The sequence below is a fragment of the Phaethon lepturus genome, unplaced genomic scaffold, assembly GCF_000687285.1.
Source record: "Phaethon lepturus isolate BGI_N335 unplaced genomic scaffold, ASM68728v1 scaffold14791, whole genome shotgun sequence".
NCBI lineage: Eukaryota > Metazoa > Chordata > Aves > Phaethontiformes > Phaethontidae > Phaethon > Phaethon lepturus.
In genome coordinates, this window is record NW_010515640.1 from 1 (window position 1) to 15275 (window position 15275).

The window sequence follows — 15275 nt, forward strand, 5'->3', positions numbered from 1 at the left end:
GATGAACCAGAGCATTCATCCAAGATTATGGTAATCCCAAAGCATTAGCATTACTCCCTAGCAATTATTCATCTTTTCCCCAAAGTACATTATCATAAAGCTTGAACGTAATTTGCAACAAATGCTTTTGTCTCTCAGTTTCATCTTTACAAACTTCCCTGAATTAAAAGAGTTTATCTCAACTTGTATTATCAGTCTGCAAAATTCAATATATTTTAATTATGAGGATGAGTGAGAGTTTAGCCTACCTGTTAATGAAAAAATATCATGTTCTCCATTTAATTAGGACATATTAAAAGGTTCATATTTACATTCTATTCAGTGTAAGGGTGAAACAAATGTTACAGTGTAACTAGATTATTCCCTATAAATTACATTACGCAGTGTTAGACATTGAGATGCAGAAGGAAGAAAACCAGAGGCTTTAGGTACCATTCGCCAGCCGTCTGTTGCAGCATAGCAATGTCCTGCAGACGGCTATAGCAGTAGCATTCATATGCTTCATATGGTGTGGCAGCACCTTCTGTCCTTGCAGAGATGACAACAGCACTAATTACATGCACTGAAAGCTTCCCAAAGTCCAGGGCTGCTCTGATTATGATTTGGTGTTATAAACGCTATAAACGGGAGCCAGAGGTGCGCTCTCCTTTTATCACCTCATCTTGGTTGTTGCACGAGCCCAAGCTTCTGCTAGTGGTTGTTCACATCTGACTGGGATACAGCCAGCAGGCGTGCATCAAGCCATCGATATTGCACACATAGCCACACATACGTGGGTTTTAGTAGAGTGCTGACTTCCAATCCCTTCCCTACTTTTTACTTTTATGGATCACTTTATTATAAAAATGTAGAGGTGCTTAGTAACGTGTAAGCCAAGCAAGGGGCATTCCTCTGCTCACTGCCAAAAGTTCTTTCAGACCGTGCAGTCTTTCCTACTTGGCCACTTCCTAGGACTTTCAGAAACCCGATTTTGACTGTTTCAAATGGTCATAGAGCAAAGAGGTTTCTTAAAGCTTTTCACTACTTTTTTTTACTTTTATAAAGCATAGTCTTTCTCTGTTTTTTAAGACCTTTACCCAGAAAGTGGTAGCAATAAGCTGACTTTACTTTCTTATATTCTTTTCTTATTGTTTTCAACATGTCAAACTATCACTGCTTTGCTACTATCCTCTGCAGGGGCTGCCCAAGCAATCTCCAAGTGATTTAAATGGTCCTAACTTAAGAAGAGTAAATCCAGAAAGGTGATCAACTGGATGAAGAACCTGACCTCAATATTCAGCAGTGCCTCCTGGGAAATTGAGCCTCCAGAGCTTCCCAGTGCTTGGCACACTTGGAAAGCTATGGCTCCAGACAGTGTCTCGGCAGACTGAAAACTGAGAAAAAAACACATCTCTGTTACTAAAAATTAGTATTTCATCGTGCCTCTTGCCACTTTTTCTTACACTTATCGCCAAAGTTGTGCTTTGTACTGTCTCTTACATCTTCTCATGTCTCTCTATCAACCCTCTTTTAAGACAGTAAAAAGAATAAATTATTTGACTGCTCATAGATTAGCAAATTTCTTACTCAGAACAGCATCCTCTTTCATCAGTCATTGTCACCATCCTCGAGATTAATAAGAGGCATTTATAAGGCAGAATCTGTTGAAAGCAGAGATGAGCTTGGTACAAAGGACACTAATTGTAACTACTTTTTTTTTTTTTTAGCTCTGCATTGATCCCAACAGCTGTAGATACTCAAAAATCTTTTCCCATAGTGTCCACACCGTCATTACACAAAGAAGAAAAGCATATCGAGAAACAAATTCAGCCAGCATTCAGTGTTTGCACGAGGTAAACTGGGGAATGATTTCCTGGCTCCTTCTGACCATGTTATGAGTTTCACCTCACATCACAGAGCAAAAAGAATGTTTTTCTTCAACAGGGAATGGGAGGAGACAGCAAAAGGAGATGGAAGAAAAGAGAGCTCAGGGGATGTTGTATATATAGACGGGTCTGATTAAACATGGAAGGACATTAGTATCACCTGCTTCGGAGAAGTGGGGAAGGGACCATTGTTTAGCACCAGCAGCAAACCATTAACACTACTGCATAATTGAAGAGTACTCAGCATATATTCAAGCCTTGGTGTGTTTTTCTGCTAAATTCCACTCTATTATCAGAGTCTGTGGACACCAAAGAAGCTGTGGTTTAAGTACCTGCAGCTGCCGCAATAAATAACAGGAATGTATAGATACATGTATACATAGATACATATCCACCCACACTATTAGCTAATTGTCAGGAGCACTGTTTAAGAAAGTTGAACTAAAATCAGTAACGGTTTTCCCGTTTTCCAAAACTGGGAGCCCCTTCTTTAAAGTTCCCATCTCTTTGATGTTTCTTAGCCCATTGCTCTATCAGCTGGTTCCTCACTTACATTTCACATGTCCCTCCTGGGGGCTCGGGACTTCTCCTTTCTCTTGTGTACATGCAGCTGAAGCGAGAGAGCATTCGCTTTGTCCTGCTGCTCTTTTCCCACCACCTCCTCACCTCTGGGCATACAGCAGCTCTGCATTAAATGATGCATTCACTGTCAAACATAAGAATGATGGATTCCTAACAGACTAGTGTTCATCAATGCTTTAAAAAAACAAAAACCAACTTAAAAAACCCAAGGGCAGAATCCAGGCCACACAGAATTTAAGAATGAGTAGCTGTCACAATCCAGGGCATTTATTTTTCAGCTCACGAGAGAAGTGACAAAATAGAAGAGGAAAACAAGAGAATACAGATGCTTTGAGATGTCACTTTTTCACTTCTAGAGGTAAAAGTGGGGTAGGAGGATGTGAGATGACACTAGTTGTTAATGGATTTTTGGCCACTGAAAAAAAAAGTGCAGGATGCATTTAGAGTGCTGCTTCATTAACCACCATGAGTCATCCATTTCACAAATGAATGGGTGAACACTTGATGGCTTTGGGCTCTTCTGGAGTTTTGGTTGGGTGTTGGCTTTTTTTTTTCTTTTCTTTTTAAATAACATCTCTACTCTAAACATGCAAAGCTCTCCCTATGCACAGCAGGCAGGGTTGTGTTCATCACAAAAGTTAATACTGAAGAAAATGCCATGGCAAGAGCACTTGGGATACCAACCAGATCAGAAATCAGATCCGTGAAACAAAGTCCACACCTGGTTTAAAATTTGGTCTTGGCACTTAGTACCAATTGTTCAGAGAGTCTCATGGTACCCAAAGGCATCACAGCCTCTGCCCACTCCTTTGCACATTTCAATAACAGCTCTCATCAGATTTTATATGCTTCCTGAAATGCTTTAGCATTAATTTTAAAAACTCCAGACTATCTATCCGCCCTTAGTCTCTCTCTACACTTGAAGCTTCTTGGGACCCACAGGAACTTCAGAGCACATGCAAGAAGCAGGCTAGGTTTGCTTCTCTCCTCAACACAGCCCAAAGTGCGCTACTTTCAGTATCGATAGCTTCAGAAAAAGCACTGCTGGCTGGTACCCAGCTCCACCACCATATATCTAGCACTAGCTGGCAGCAGTATTACTTGGCCGAGCCTGCAGGTATTGGGGGATACGTAAGAGGTAGGTAACTACCTAATCTCAGGCAGACAGAGCATGGCTGGAGGAAAATGCTCCACTTTAGCTTGCTCTAGCAAGTATCAGAGAAGTTGTCCAACTTTGAATCTTCCTGGCTCCAGGGTGTGCTGTGTAAATACTGCAACACGGGGAGAAAAAAGACAGACTCATACATTCCTTAGCTGGTAAATGTTTAGAGGCAGGCACTGTAATGCTGCAGAATGCAGTGCCAGTGGCTACAGAGCTGCTGAAGCCATGCAGACAGCAAGTCATGCACCATGAAGACAGCAGACATGCACCATGTGGCACAGTGGGTGTCTGCTCCGCGGACAGCATTTGCAGGCATTGCCAGAGCTGAAAAAGCAGCAGAGAAGGCTGGAATGAAAGGGTCACTGAACTGGGAGGGGTAAAGCACTGCAACACTTTCACCTTGTTTTGAAAGGATTCAATTTTAATGCCCACAATCACGGCACAAAATGTTAGACAGCAACACACGGAAGTCTTTGGGGAGTTCTCCACTTTTGAAACCAGACAGAAAACTGAGAGCGCGCCTTTATGATACAGGGACAGCCGTCTGCATTCAGAACGTTGAACTAGAATTTAAAAAAAACAATAATAATATGAGCCTGAAGGACTGAGCAGAACTTGGAAGTAACTCCAGCACACATACATAGAGCCTTCCTCTCCCACCAAATCTACAGGCTGAAGATGATGATTCTTGGCCAGGATTAAAAACAAAACAAAAAGTAGCTGCATCATGCCTGTCAGCTGTTGCAGGGGACTGTGGGGAATTCACGTTCATCTGTCTTTAAAGAGCTCCCATCACACTCATCACCACGGCAGGCATCCATGGTGTCATCAGGTGGATCAAGCAGTGGATCAAATGTTTAATTGTTACATACAGTTGTAAAATCCTCAATAATCAGCAATGGAAAGAGAAAGCTACATGTCTTTCTATGGGAGTTTGGGGCCAGCATGAGAACAGCTAGGAGTATGGACCCAAGGAAGGCATTTCTAAGGAGAAGCAGACTTGGTTATGAACAGAAGGAATAACCCCCATGTAGGATCACTTGTATCTCCTTTCATCTCCTCTGTTATGGTGGTGTCTGGATCTACCCATCTACTAAGTAACTAATATTTGATCCTATGTGGAAATGGGGAGAAGATGGTGGAGGGGCTGGGGAGAGGCCAGCTTTCCAATGAGCCATTAAAAGTATCGGCTAGGAAGTAGCTTGTGTGAGTTGGAAAAACAATCAGTGCAGATGCTATAAAATACATGGAAAGATGGTAAGGTGGATGGTCTGAGATCCCCTCTCTTTTGTGGTGCCAGAAGCAGTAAGATTGCAGGTTGGAGATAGTTCTTCTATGCAGTGTTTCCATTGTCAAACTGTCTGTAGTGGAAGAGACTCCTGGAGTCCAATTTCCCAGAGTATTTGACAGCTTCAGCAAAAAGCTTTGTCACCTGTCAATATAAAGCAGAGGAGGACTGAGCATTGCAAAGCCTTCTGCAGAAAGCTGAGTAATAGAGCAGGCTCCACACTTCTAGGCCATTAACCTGAAACTACCCGACGCAGGTCCAGTCCTTGAGTCCATCCAAATCAATACCAATTTCAAGGTGACTCTGCATGGGTGTTGGCTCCAGCCCTCTGGAGTCTGCCTGTTCAGCTGGAGAGATGTAGAGGTGCTGGGTTTCTTTGGCAAGACAGCTCTGTCCCATGAGACCTGTTTTTTCCCCCTACAGCCCAAGACTTTAAGAGAACACAGGGTTGTTTTCCTCTCTCAAACTCAGAGATTGAAACTCTGCAATCAAAAGGGTTCATGAAATGCATCAAGCAGGTGTGGTAATAAATTATGGATGGGGACCCCTGTTCTGGTTGTCGGTGTGTGTTGTGCTAGTAGGCAAAGGCAAATTTCCCATTCCTGCTAATAGTGTTTGGCATTATACTGTCTATGAACTTGCAGCTTGGCATTCTCTCTGCTCTCTACTCACTCCAATCACAGCAGAAGATTTTGCACAGCTGGACACCAGTTCAAGTCACTGGGTTCCATGTCAGCACCTACTGAAATCAATGGGAATTTGGCTGCTGTGCTTCATGAGAGCCAGATGAAGCTCTTTTGTGACAGTGGAAGCCACTTGCAAAGGAAGTCAAGGCACTGCTGGCAGCAGGAGTCCCACTTAGCATTACCAAATATCTCTTCCCCTATCAGTACGTGAAAAGGGTTTGTCAGGAGCTACAAACACATAATGACCGGTAATTGGGGACGACAACAAGACAGGCAGCAATTCCACTTGGATGGCACTTTGGAATTGGATTGCCCCAAGAATCAATCAAGAAAGCCCAGCTACATCCTGCTATAAGGTTTAAGGACCATACTGGAAAAACATCCCACTCAAAAACTGTTCCCATGCATAATTTAAACATGTTAGGGGCAGTCCTGTGCAAGAAGTTTGCTCTGAAGTGAAAATGATACAGCAACAACTTCAGCTGCAGTACAGGATTCAAGATTTTCTCCTCCCGCCTTGAGCAATGTTATTTTGTATAGTAGCAAAATGAAAATACATTCAAACAATTGTGCTGCCATGATTTTCAGGCACATTATTATTTGGAAGAGATAATGAGGGTCCAAACACACTGGAATCTAAGGTCACAAGTGCTTGAAAGCTCTGAAAGCTCTTATGACTAAGAGGAGAAAAAACAACATGGGAAGTACCTGGAAATTAGTGAGCAGAGCAATCCCGCTGTCAATAGCCATCCTCCGGATCACATAATTATCATGGACAAACTCGGTGTTGCTGTTAGGCAAGTTAATCACCAGATCTATTTTCCCATCCCTTACCAGCCTGAAGAGACAACGCACAAGACAGTATCACAGTGTGTCTTGCTTAATGAAAATCTATGATGAATAGCACAGGCATGCACGTAAAAAACACTGAAAATTTTCATTTGAGTTTAGTCTTACATCCCAAGAAAGGAGTGTTGAGAGGTTAAAGGCACTAAGCTGCAACTCAGGAATCTGGGATTTATTTTTGTTCTATTCAGTGATGCAAAGCAATATTCAGTCTTCATACAGCTCAGCACAACTCTGTTAAAGGCATGACTGACTGTCATTAAAGGCTAAATATTCAGATCCCATGTACCCTTGTGTGAAAAAGTAATATGGAGCAATGCATCCAAGCCATATTAAATAGGACTGTTCAATGAGATGTTCATTAATTAAGCTGAAACCTCTCTGCTGTGGCAATTCCAGACAGAATCAAATAAAACAAAACTTTTGGATTGAATCCTGAAGTCCCATTAAATCACTGTCATTGATCTCAACAGGACCAGCAATTTGCCCTTTGCATTTGCTGTCCTGGATGTTAACACATATTTGACAAGGTGAGTATTGCTCTTACCTCCTAACCGGAGGGAGGCTTGGACTCTGGCTTTCCCGTGATGGCCATGCCACAGGATTTGCCGGGATACCGTTAGCATTGAGCCAGTCTGAGGTTCCTTCTGTGGCATAAAGCTGTTAAGGGGAAAAAAAGGTTTCTTATTGCATGCTTCATTATACTGAAACTTTTCGTTTAACTCATGTGGGTCTGACCCAGCACACAAAGCTGATTTTGGAGGTCATTTTGCATCACAAGGGTGTCTCTCTCTATAGAAACACACACAGAGAACAGCATGACTTTCCCAGCCTTCTGTTATTTGTGATTTGCTGATGGATGATAGTTGATGAATGGTAGTAACACATCCAGAAGCAGTGGCTTAGGAAAACCTAAATCCTTCTGACTTGCAATAGGGCTTAAGTTCAATCACTTATAAATTTTTTTTGCCTAGCACTAAGTTTTGAAAGGCAGAACTGTAAATCCAGTAGTTACACTAATGCCACTGAGGAAAATAGTACTTAATACTAAAAAGCTCTCGCCAATCTTCTGTGACTGTGTTGTTAGTTACCTTTCAGTAGGGATATGGATGCAAGATAACGCACAAGAATTACAAGAGGGGTGTAAACACCACAAATTTCATATGTCCACAGCTTGTGAATACTACTGAACATGAAGCACTGTAAAGACTCCTCCATATAAAAGGTTTCCCCTTCCTCCCCTCCTGTTATACATGGCATCATGCTGGCATTTTTTTTCTTGGAGAACTTAGAGGAGTTTACAATGTGACATCGTGACTGCAGGCTGATAGCAGAGCCAGGGTTATTCTTGCCCTCGTAACTTAGTCCTGTTTGTTCAATTACACAATCATGAAAACTTCTAGTTGGGTGGTACCTGCTTATCACTCAGATTAAAAAAAATCGGCTAAAAAAATCCCTGTGGTACTTCGAAAATGTCCTTTCTTCTCCATGTCCAAATGAACTCCAATGTTCTCCATTCCTGTAGCAGGCTGAGTACATTTCAGATTTTGAAAATTCTCTAGCTTTAAATAATTGAAACCACCTACCTTAAAACCTTCCTCATGCAGTAGTTCTGCTATGCTGAGGAATCTTGGGCGGAAGGACTTCTGGAAAAGGAAGTTTATTAGATACAGCATCAAAACAAGGATTTAGAAACAGTGTTTTGTTGGGCAACATGGAGGTCCTCCCAGCTGTGCTGAGAGGCAAACACACCTTTCTGTGCTGAGAGTATGTGTGTGTGTGTGCAGAAACATCTGAATGTGCATGGCCAGTGCCATTCCAAGAAAACAATCTGGATCCTGAAGCCCAAAGTCTCTCCCAGCTAAGACATATTCTGTTACAGCACCGGGGTAAGTGTTCCCATACTAAGTTCTACAGCAACTACAGAAGATTTACTACTGCATATTAAATCTCTGTGCAACTGCCTTTTCAAATACACCAACTAGAATCTCCTCTGCTCTTAAATATTTTTCAATCGTTGCTCAAACATTTAGTCTTCTCTTCTGGTAAATGGCAAATATGGATAGACTTTGGGCTGTCTTTGGGTGCTCTGTTTGCAAATTCACATGACGAAGAGCCTGTGCATGCATGAGTGTGTTTCTGACTCCCATGGGCACATGGAAACGGAAAACAAAACCCCTCAAGAGACTGCGACACCCTATTCCCATAAGGACCTGAATTTCCAGATACTTAGGGCACCTTTGAAAGACACTCTCATAATGCAATACCCAGATCCAATATAGTTTGGAGGTAAAGATAAGATGACCTCCTGTAGACATCCGCACTTGAACAAGTCATTTTAGAGTGAAACAGATGAGTAAAAATTTGATTCCAGCATAACTTTCTTCAGAATATTGAAGGTACAGCAAGCAATGCAAAGATCAGATGCAACACATGCCCTTCTCACTGCAGGCCAAACTTTGCTTTTAATCTTAGCCTGGTCTGACCATTCGCAAGTAAGATTATTGCAAGCTCCCTTGTCCCTGCTGGAGCTACTGATACCTTAACCTTTATGGGTGACAGAGCAATATTCTGAAGAGTGAACGATTTCCTATGAAGAAAAGGAGTCAACAGGTTTTCTCAAGCACTCTGGAAAGAACCTCATTCTGAAAGCCATCTCATTCTGTACACTAACTGGAAAATATAAATACACAATGTGACAGGGTTGGCAGCTTCCCTGTCAGAGGGAACGGTTCTGCCTTCTGGTCAGGGGGGTTGGCTTTCACAACAGTATTATAAACTTCTATCAAACATGTACTGAACACTTGTGACACATAAAACAGCCTCTCCATGAAAAGAAATTACAACTGTCAGCTTGCATTGGAGCAGCCTCAGATTTACAAGCTGGCTGAAAGAACCTGTGTAAGAAACCATTAGTTACTAAAGGTGAAAAGTACAAGCAGATTTATTTAGTGGAAGATATTTATTGTAGGAGAATTGTATTATTTTTCCTTTATCGGAAAAGTTGTATTTCTTATAACCTCTCATGTCTGCTAGCATGTCTTGCTATTTGTAAAGAGCTACATCCTCAGTTAATTCAATACAGCTATTCCAGTTCTCACTAAGATACAGCTCAAAATGAAGCCAGCTCATCTCCTGTGATAATCTTGAATTCTGTATTCAAATCCACTGTGGATCATGCAAAACTTCTGGTATGTAAGGAATCAAGGCGGAAGGTTACCTTGAAACAACAGACTTGGGAGTGCTGGGATTTAAAAATAAAATACTCCATCAATGCTTTCCGCATGTTGTGGTCACCAGCACAGATGTAAGACAGATGCGCTCCATCCCAGAGATATCACTGAATAGCCCAATCAGGAAAGAAAATGAAATGAGCTTTTCAACTCCTCTTGCATAAAATATAAATTATTTAATGGCAGACTCTGGGTTTCAGCATCACAGATTTCTCCGAATTGTGAAAAGAAAAGAGGTCAGATTACCAGCTTGCATAAACTGTCAGAGATACATTTGTCCAACAAGAAAGCCGTACTCCATTTACCCTGGGAGAGCATCAGGCCTTTAAAATCCTGGGGAAGCTCGACCGGTGCAATGTCAGAGTGCTCACAACCGAAGGACAAACCAGCGGGCTTGTGCTCCCGCTGGCTGCCCAACCTGCCTTGTGCTGTCCCGCGGATGTCAAGGAGTGCTTGCCTGTTTGACCTTGAGGATTACTTTGTTAGCAACATTTCTGCGTGGCCTCTAGTAGGATTACTGCTGGAACTGCAACCTGTAAGTACACACCAACATGAAAGCCCCTCAGCAAAGCTGGGTTCATTACCTGGGCGCATCGGGACCTGCTCAGACTGCAGATCACAGCACAGCCATTAGACTTGATTTGCAAAATGCCCCCAAGTGAAACATTTGCGAGGAAATAAAGATCTCCCTCTCTACTATTGTTAACTACATCTGACTTTCACCCTCAAGAAGGCAGCCTCCTCTCGCCTCAACATAATTAATAGCAATGACATAAAGGGACGGTATACAGAATACCCTAAATGTGTTGAGCCTAGACACTTTTGAGGGAAGCAGAGTTCACCATCTTTTAGCTTATTTCTCTCTTTGCAAGACCTAAAAGTCCAGTCTAAAAATCAGAGCAAGCAGCTAATCATGAAGCAACAAAGCCTCCAAAAGCTGGGTATGTTTTGAGTTCACCATCTGCTGCAGATGAAAGATAGCACCTTCCTCAGAGAGAACCACGTGGGCTGGTGCTCTTGACAAGGATCAGTCCCAAGTGCACCAGAACAGCTTACAGAAACCATCCTGCAGTTGGAAAGCCAGGGGCCTCTGCCCAGGGAGGGACCTCCAGCCCGCCACCTCCTCACAGCAATGACATTTAAGCATTGTGATCGTGGAGAGGGGAGACCTGGTGTCTGTCCTTCTGAGCCTGTATTTCCCCTCTGAGCATACACTGACAACTTTGCCAGCTTGAGGTACATGACTTCATGTTTGTGATTAAAATAAAAATAAAATAAATGAGAACAATGCTGCTCGGGTTCACAGCCCGCCTTGTGCCTCAATCCTTGTGCCTCTTGTCTCTGCAGTGAAGGGCCTCCCTTTCCTCCTGAGCCTGTAATACTCAGGGAAGACCACTCAGTCTACATGTCAGGTCTAGGTCAGGATTTCAACCTTCCCTTCTTACAAGGTTTTATTTCCCCTCTCTGCCTGCAGATCTGGTGGATTTCAAAGCAGACCATTGAAAACTAGGTAGGTCACAAGCTCCAAGAGTGGAGAGGGAGCAACACATGGTTCTCAGCATTAACTTTACACTTTGTGTTTTGGAGTTTAATTATATAAGAAATATGCTCAGATGAAGAGAGATCTTTAAGGGACTGATCTGTCATTTTCAAGTTTCTTTTGCAAGAAAATGAACTGTAAACCACTCATTAAAAAGGAGATAATCTTGTTACTTTTAAAAGGTTTGGGGGGTTGAGTTTTTGGGATGTTTTATCTTTTTTTTTTTTTTCCTTTTTTTTCTTAAGACCTTTGTACAAAGAACATTTGGATCAGTTTAACAGGAACAGACAGAGAACCTACATAAATGCTTTCTATAGCTAAAATTATTCTTTGCTGCCTGTTCCCTTGTAGCTGCTATCAAGAAAATAGACTTAAATTTTAAAAACTGGACTTTCTCTCCTTTTTTCTTCTCCTAGCTTTTCTTTTCTCCCTTTTTAAATGCTGTTTTAAAATATGGATTGATTACATATACAGGTACCAACTGCCCAGAGTTTGATACTGACCTTTTAAACTTTATCTAGGTAGCAAGCAAAGACTTTTCTGTGAATCTGAGGTAATTTAAGAGCAACAGTTTCAATCCATAGATGTGTGTATATATGTGTATATTTAAGGAGTAAGCGGTGATCTGTGTTAGCAGAAGTCATGTTCCTTTCTGGCCACTTTTCACACACTTCCTTCACATCCTCTGCTGGCACAGTCCTGCACATTTTTCACACCCCAGTTTTCTGACAGGAACTGATGTATTCTATTTTTTTGTTTTATTGGCGTTATGCAATCATTTAGGGCATAAGCTCATTACAAGCACAACACGGAAATGGCAGGAGGCAATCAGTTGTCTTTATGGGGCCCAAGAATGTGCTAGTTGCAGTGGAAATGTCTGATTTTTTTTTGAGGAACATACACACACCTCAAAGTTTACAAGTGTATTTGACTTCAGCATCTTCAGCAGCTGGTAGCTACCCTGTGATAAAGTACCAACGCTTTTTGCTTTTCTGCCTAGCTACCTTTTCATTCTAAAATGCATATCCTCCTTACTGATACAGAACTGTGAATGGAGCAAGGCAGTTCTAAGGCAGACCCATTGGGAACTCCCTCACGTAAATGCTGTTTGCAGAAGCCATTGCACTGGAGGATATTCCCATAAGGACACCGTTTAAACTTTCTGTCACATACAGCACCTTTGACAGATGCTGACAGCAAGAGATTAAACCCTAAAGTTCAAGCTCTAGTCTGGTATGGAATCACTGGACCTGCAGAGTATGTATCTGAGATGCCATCCCTAAGACAAAAGAGCTCTGGCAAGATAAGGAAACCAGAAACATTACTACACAAAGGTAGCATTGGTTCTTCCTTTCTGAGCTACTTACCCCTAGCTGATAGGAGCTAGATGGTAAGGAGCAATATTGGCCACGCACCACCGTCAAAGAGGAAAAGGAATAATGGCAGCCATGCCACCAGGCAGCCAGGAAAGCAGATTGCAGTGTGAAGACTGTTGTCCTTTAATCCCTCGCTCTGGTGCGCTCCAGTATATTCCCATCATGACTCCAATGAGAAGAGGAACGTGACAGTGCTATACCTGGTGGAGGTCTCATTGCCCGACAGTGTCACACCAATAACTAGCCCCACAATACCCTGCTTAATAAGATCTCATTTTCCACACTGCTGGATGACACTACAGCTCTGCCTGGAATGAAATCTATGCATCTATGGGGAAAGCTTAGCAGGTCCAGCTTTGTGGTATGGAAATTGTCTCACTGTTTTGGGCGGTGGAGGGAAACTGGTTTCAAAAGGGCAAGAGACAATGTACAGGTGAAGGGAGTTTATACGTCAGAATTGGAAAGTAGCGTCCCCAAGGCTCCCATCTGGGAGGGAGCAAGGAGCGGACTCCAAGTTCGAGCTGGGACGTTTCTCTGAACTCATCATCTATGGACTTTGTTCCCTGCAGGAAGGTGGCTTCTAACTCTCTGATCCCAGGCCTCTGCTTGCAACAATCCCAGGGGTTTGCCCCCAGAAAACTTCTGCAGCTCTCAGTAGAGCCTATCAGGAGCCAGAGGGGAAAAACCAGGCCAGCTTCAGGGAACACAGTAAAGATCTCTCCATGGTGTTTGATCCTCACTGTCTTATTGCACTTCAAGATGGATTGCAGAGAAACACATTGAAGCCATAAAGACACATGAATGGCATGTGACACATGAACAAGGCAACAGTTACTGAGTTCCTGTGTGTTAGTCCTTTCTCAGCTTTCATTTTTAGGACTCACCTGGATTCCAATCAAAATCCCTTCCTTAGGAAACGTAAACCCTGTGGCAAGCATAGCCTTCTGGAATGCAGAGTACACATCCTCCCCGAAGCATGCGACCTGGGAAAAGGCACAAAGAAGGTGGTGCGAGGGGAAAAAACCCAAAACAACCCACAGACATCGTTTTAAAAAGAAACAGGAATGAAATATTTAAATAGGCTCTTCTGATTTCTTCACGCAGAATCAGACTGCATTTGCATGGAGTCTGCAGGCAGGGGGGGAATAAATCAGCAAATCATTGCAGACAAATCTCATAATTTTAATGAAGCAATAACGAAGAAATAAGCAGCGCTTTAGTTTCAAACAGCACACCAAGGAGTAACAACAATTGATTCTGCCGAGTTACGGGAATGCTGTACACAGCCTCTGCTCCAGTGTTCGGGAGCACACTGCAAATTGTTTAACATTATATAATGCTTAAAAACCAGTGAGTGTTCTGCGTGCAGGCATGTTTCTCTGCGTGTACGCTGTAAACTGGGGTAAGACAGAACTTGTGCTGTCATCTATTTCTGGCATTTCTTGTGAAGATAAACCATGGTATATAAAGATGCTTTTCCATTAGAAGTCCACAGATGTACGAAATTCAAGTAAAATGTTAGTATGTACTTAGGAAAACAAAAAAGCGATCATGTCAATTCATAGTAATTTATTTTATGGAAACAAAAACTTGATAAAGAAGTCAATAAAAATCATGTAGCAGTTCTCCATCATTCAGGACTGCCTGTGGAGCTCAGTTGCTTACAGACTGTCATGCGATAATGATCTTCTGAAAGAACTAAACCGTGTTCCTTACCAAAATTTGGAATTCTGATGACAAAAAGAGGAATGCATGAGCTTTTGTGAAAGTTAAAAAAAGGAAAAGAAACAACAAAACCCCCTGACTTTTTCTGGACAACTCCACACTTGTTGAGAAACAGTCATAAGCAAAAAGTGTCAGATTTTTCTCTTTGAAATAACAAATTTACACACATATACAGATGCGATAAAGGGGCTGATTGAGAATTGCTCTCCCATTTTCCTCTTATGGTCCTTCCCATCACAGAATGAGTCCTCACATTCCTGGTCTCCCTGTTACCATGGTGAGCAGAAGCTAGTATTTCATGTAAGAAGAAGAACAAATAATGATTTGCCAGATCTTCTGAAGTAAAAAAAGAACAACTAACCAAACAAAAATCCCACAAAGGGAGGGATAAAAAAATCATGACAACTAGTATCTCAGCTTTTCTCTAAAAACTCATCCTTGAGTGTTCAGTTTGTTCTACAGTATATCGGGCTGAGGGGTTACGTACGTCCTGGACTTTCTAGGGTGGTGGACAGCCCCCTACTCTGTAGGCTTAGACCAGGACTTTCCAGCCTGCTGGGTGAGGTTTGTCATTATGGCATGATCAAAACGCCACAATACTCAAAGGGACCCCCAGCACCGTGTCTTCTGCTGTTCTGCAAACCACAACTTCCAGCAAAATACATCTCTACCAGACAGATGTGACAAACTCAAGCCCAAATCAAGCTGTGTGTGTGAAAAACATCTTTGAGGAATAATTGAGCATTTTACCTGAAGCAATTTAGCAAGTTATTATCCTTACTTCACTTATAAGAAAGACCTTCATAACTGTCACATTTTATGGTATTTGTGAATATGTATCTTTCCAACTCATAAAAGTTAATAATCCCTCCCTTATGACCAAGGTAATCTCTAACTGCATATAAAGCTCAGAAAAATAATTCTTGCCCTTAGTTACATTTTTATTCCTTTTTTTTTGGGGGGGGGGGGGGC

General features: G+C 42.2%; 1 protein-coding gene across 1 annotated transcript in view; it reads right to left on the reverse strand.

Moving 5' to 3' along the window:
• Nucleotides 1–4942: 4942 nt before the first annotated feature.
• The window catches only part of CPS1 (carbamoyl-phosphate synthase 1, mitochondrial), a 94976-nt gene continuing 84643 nt past the window's right edge, over nt 4943–15275 (reverse strand). Inside the window, exons 34-38 of the mRNA XM_010295844.1 lie at nt 13463–13561; nt 8016–8075; nt 6977–7089; nt 6292–6421; nt 4943–5041 (exon numbers count right to left, since the gene is read on the reverse strand). Coding sequence (XP_010294146.1) covers nt 4943–5041; nt 6292–6421; nt 6977–7089; nt 8016–8075; nt 13463–13561 — 501 coding nt within the window. The remainder of the gene's footprint in view (nt 5042–6291; nt 6422–6976; nt 7090–8015; nt 8076–13462; nt 13562–15275) is intronic.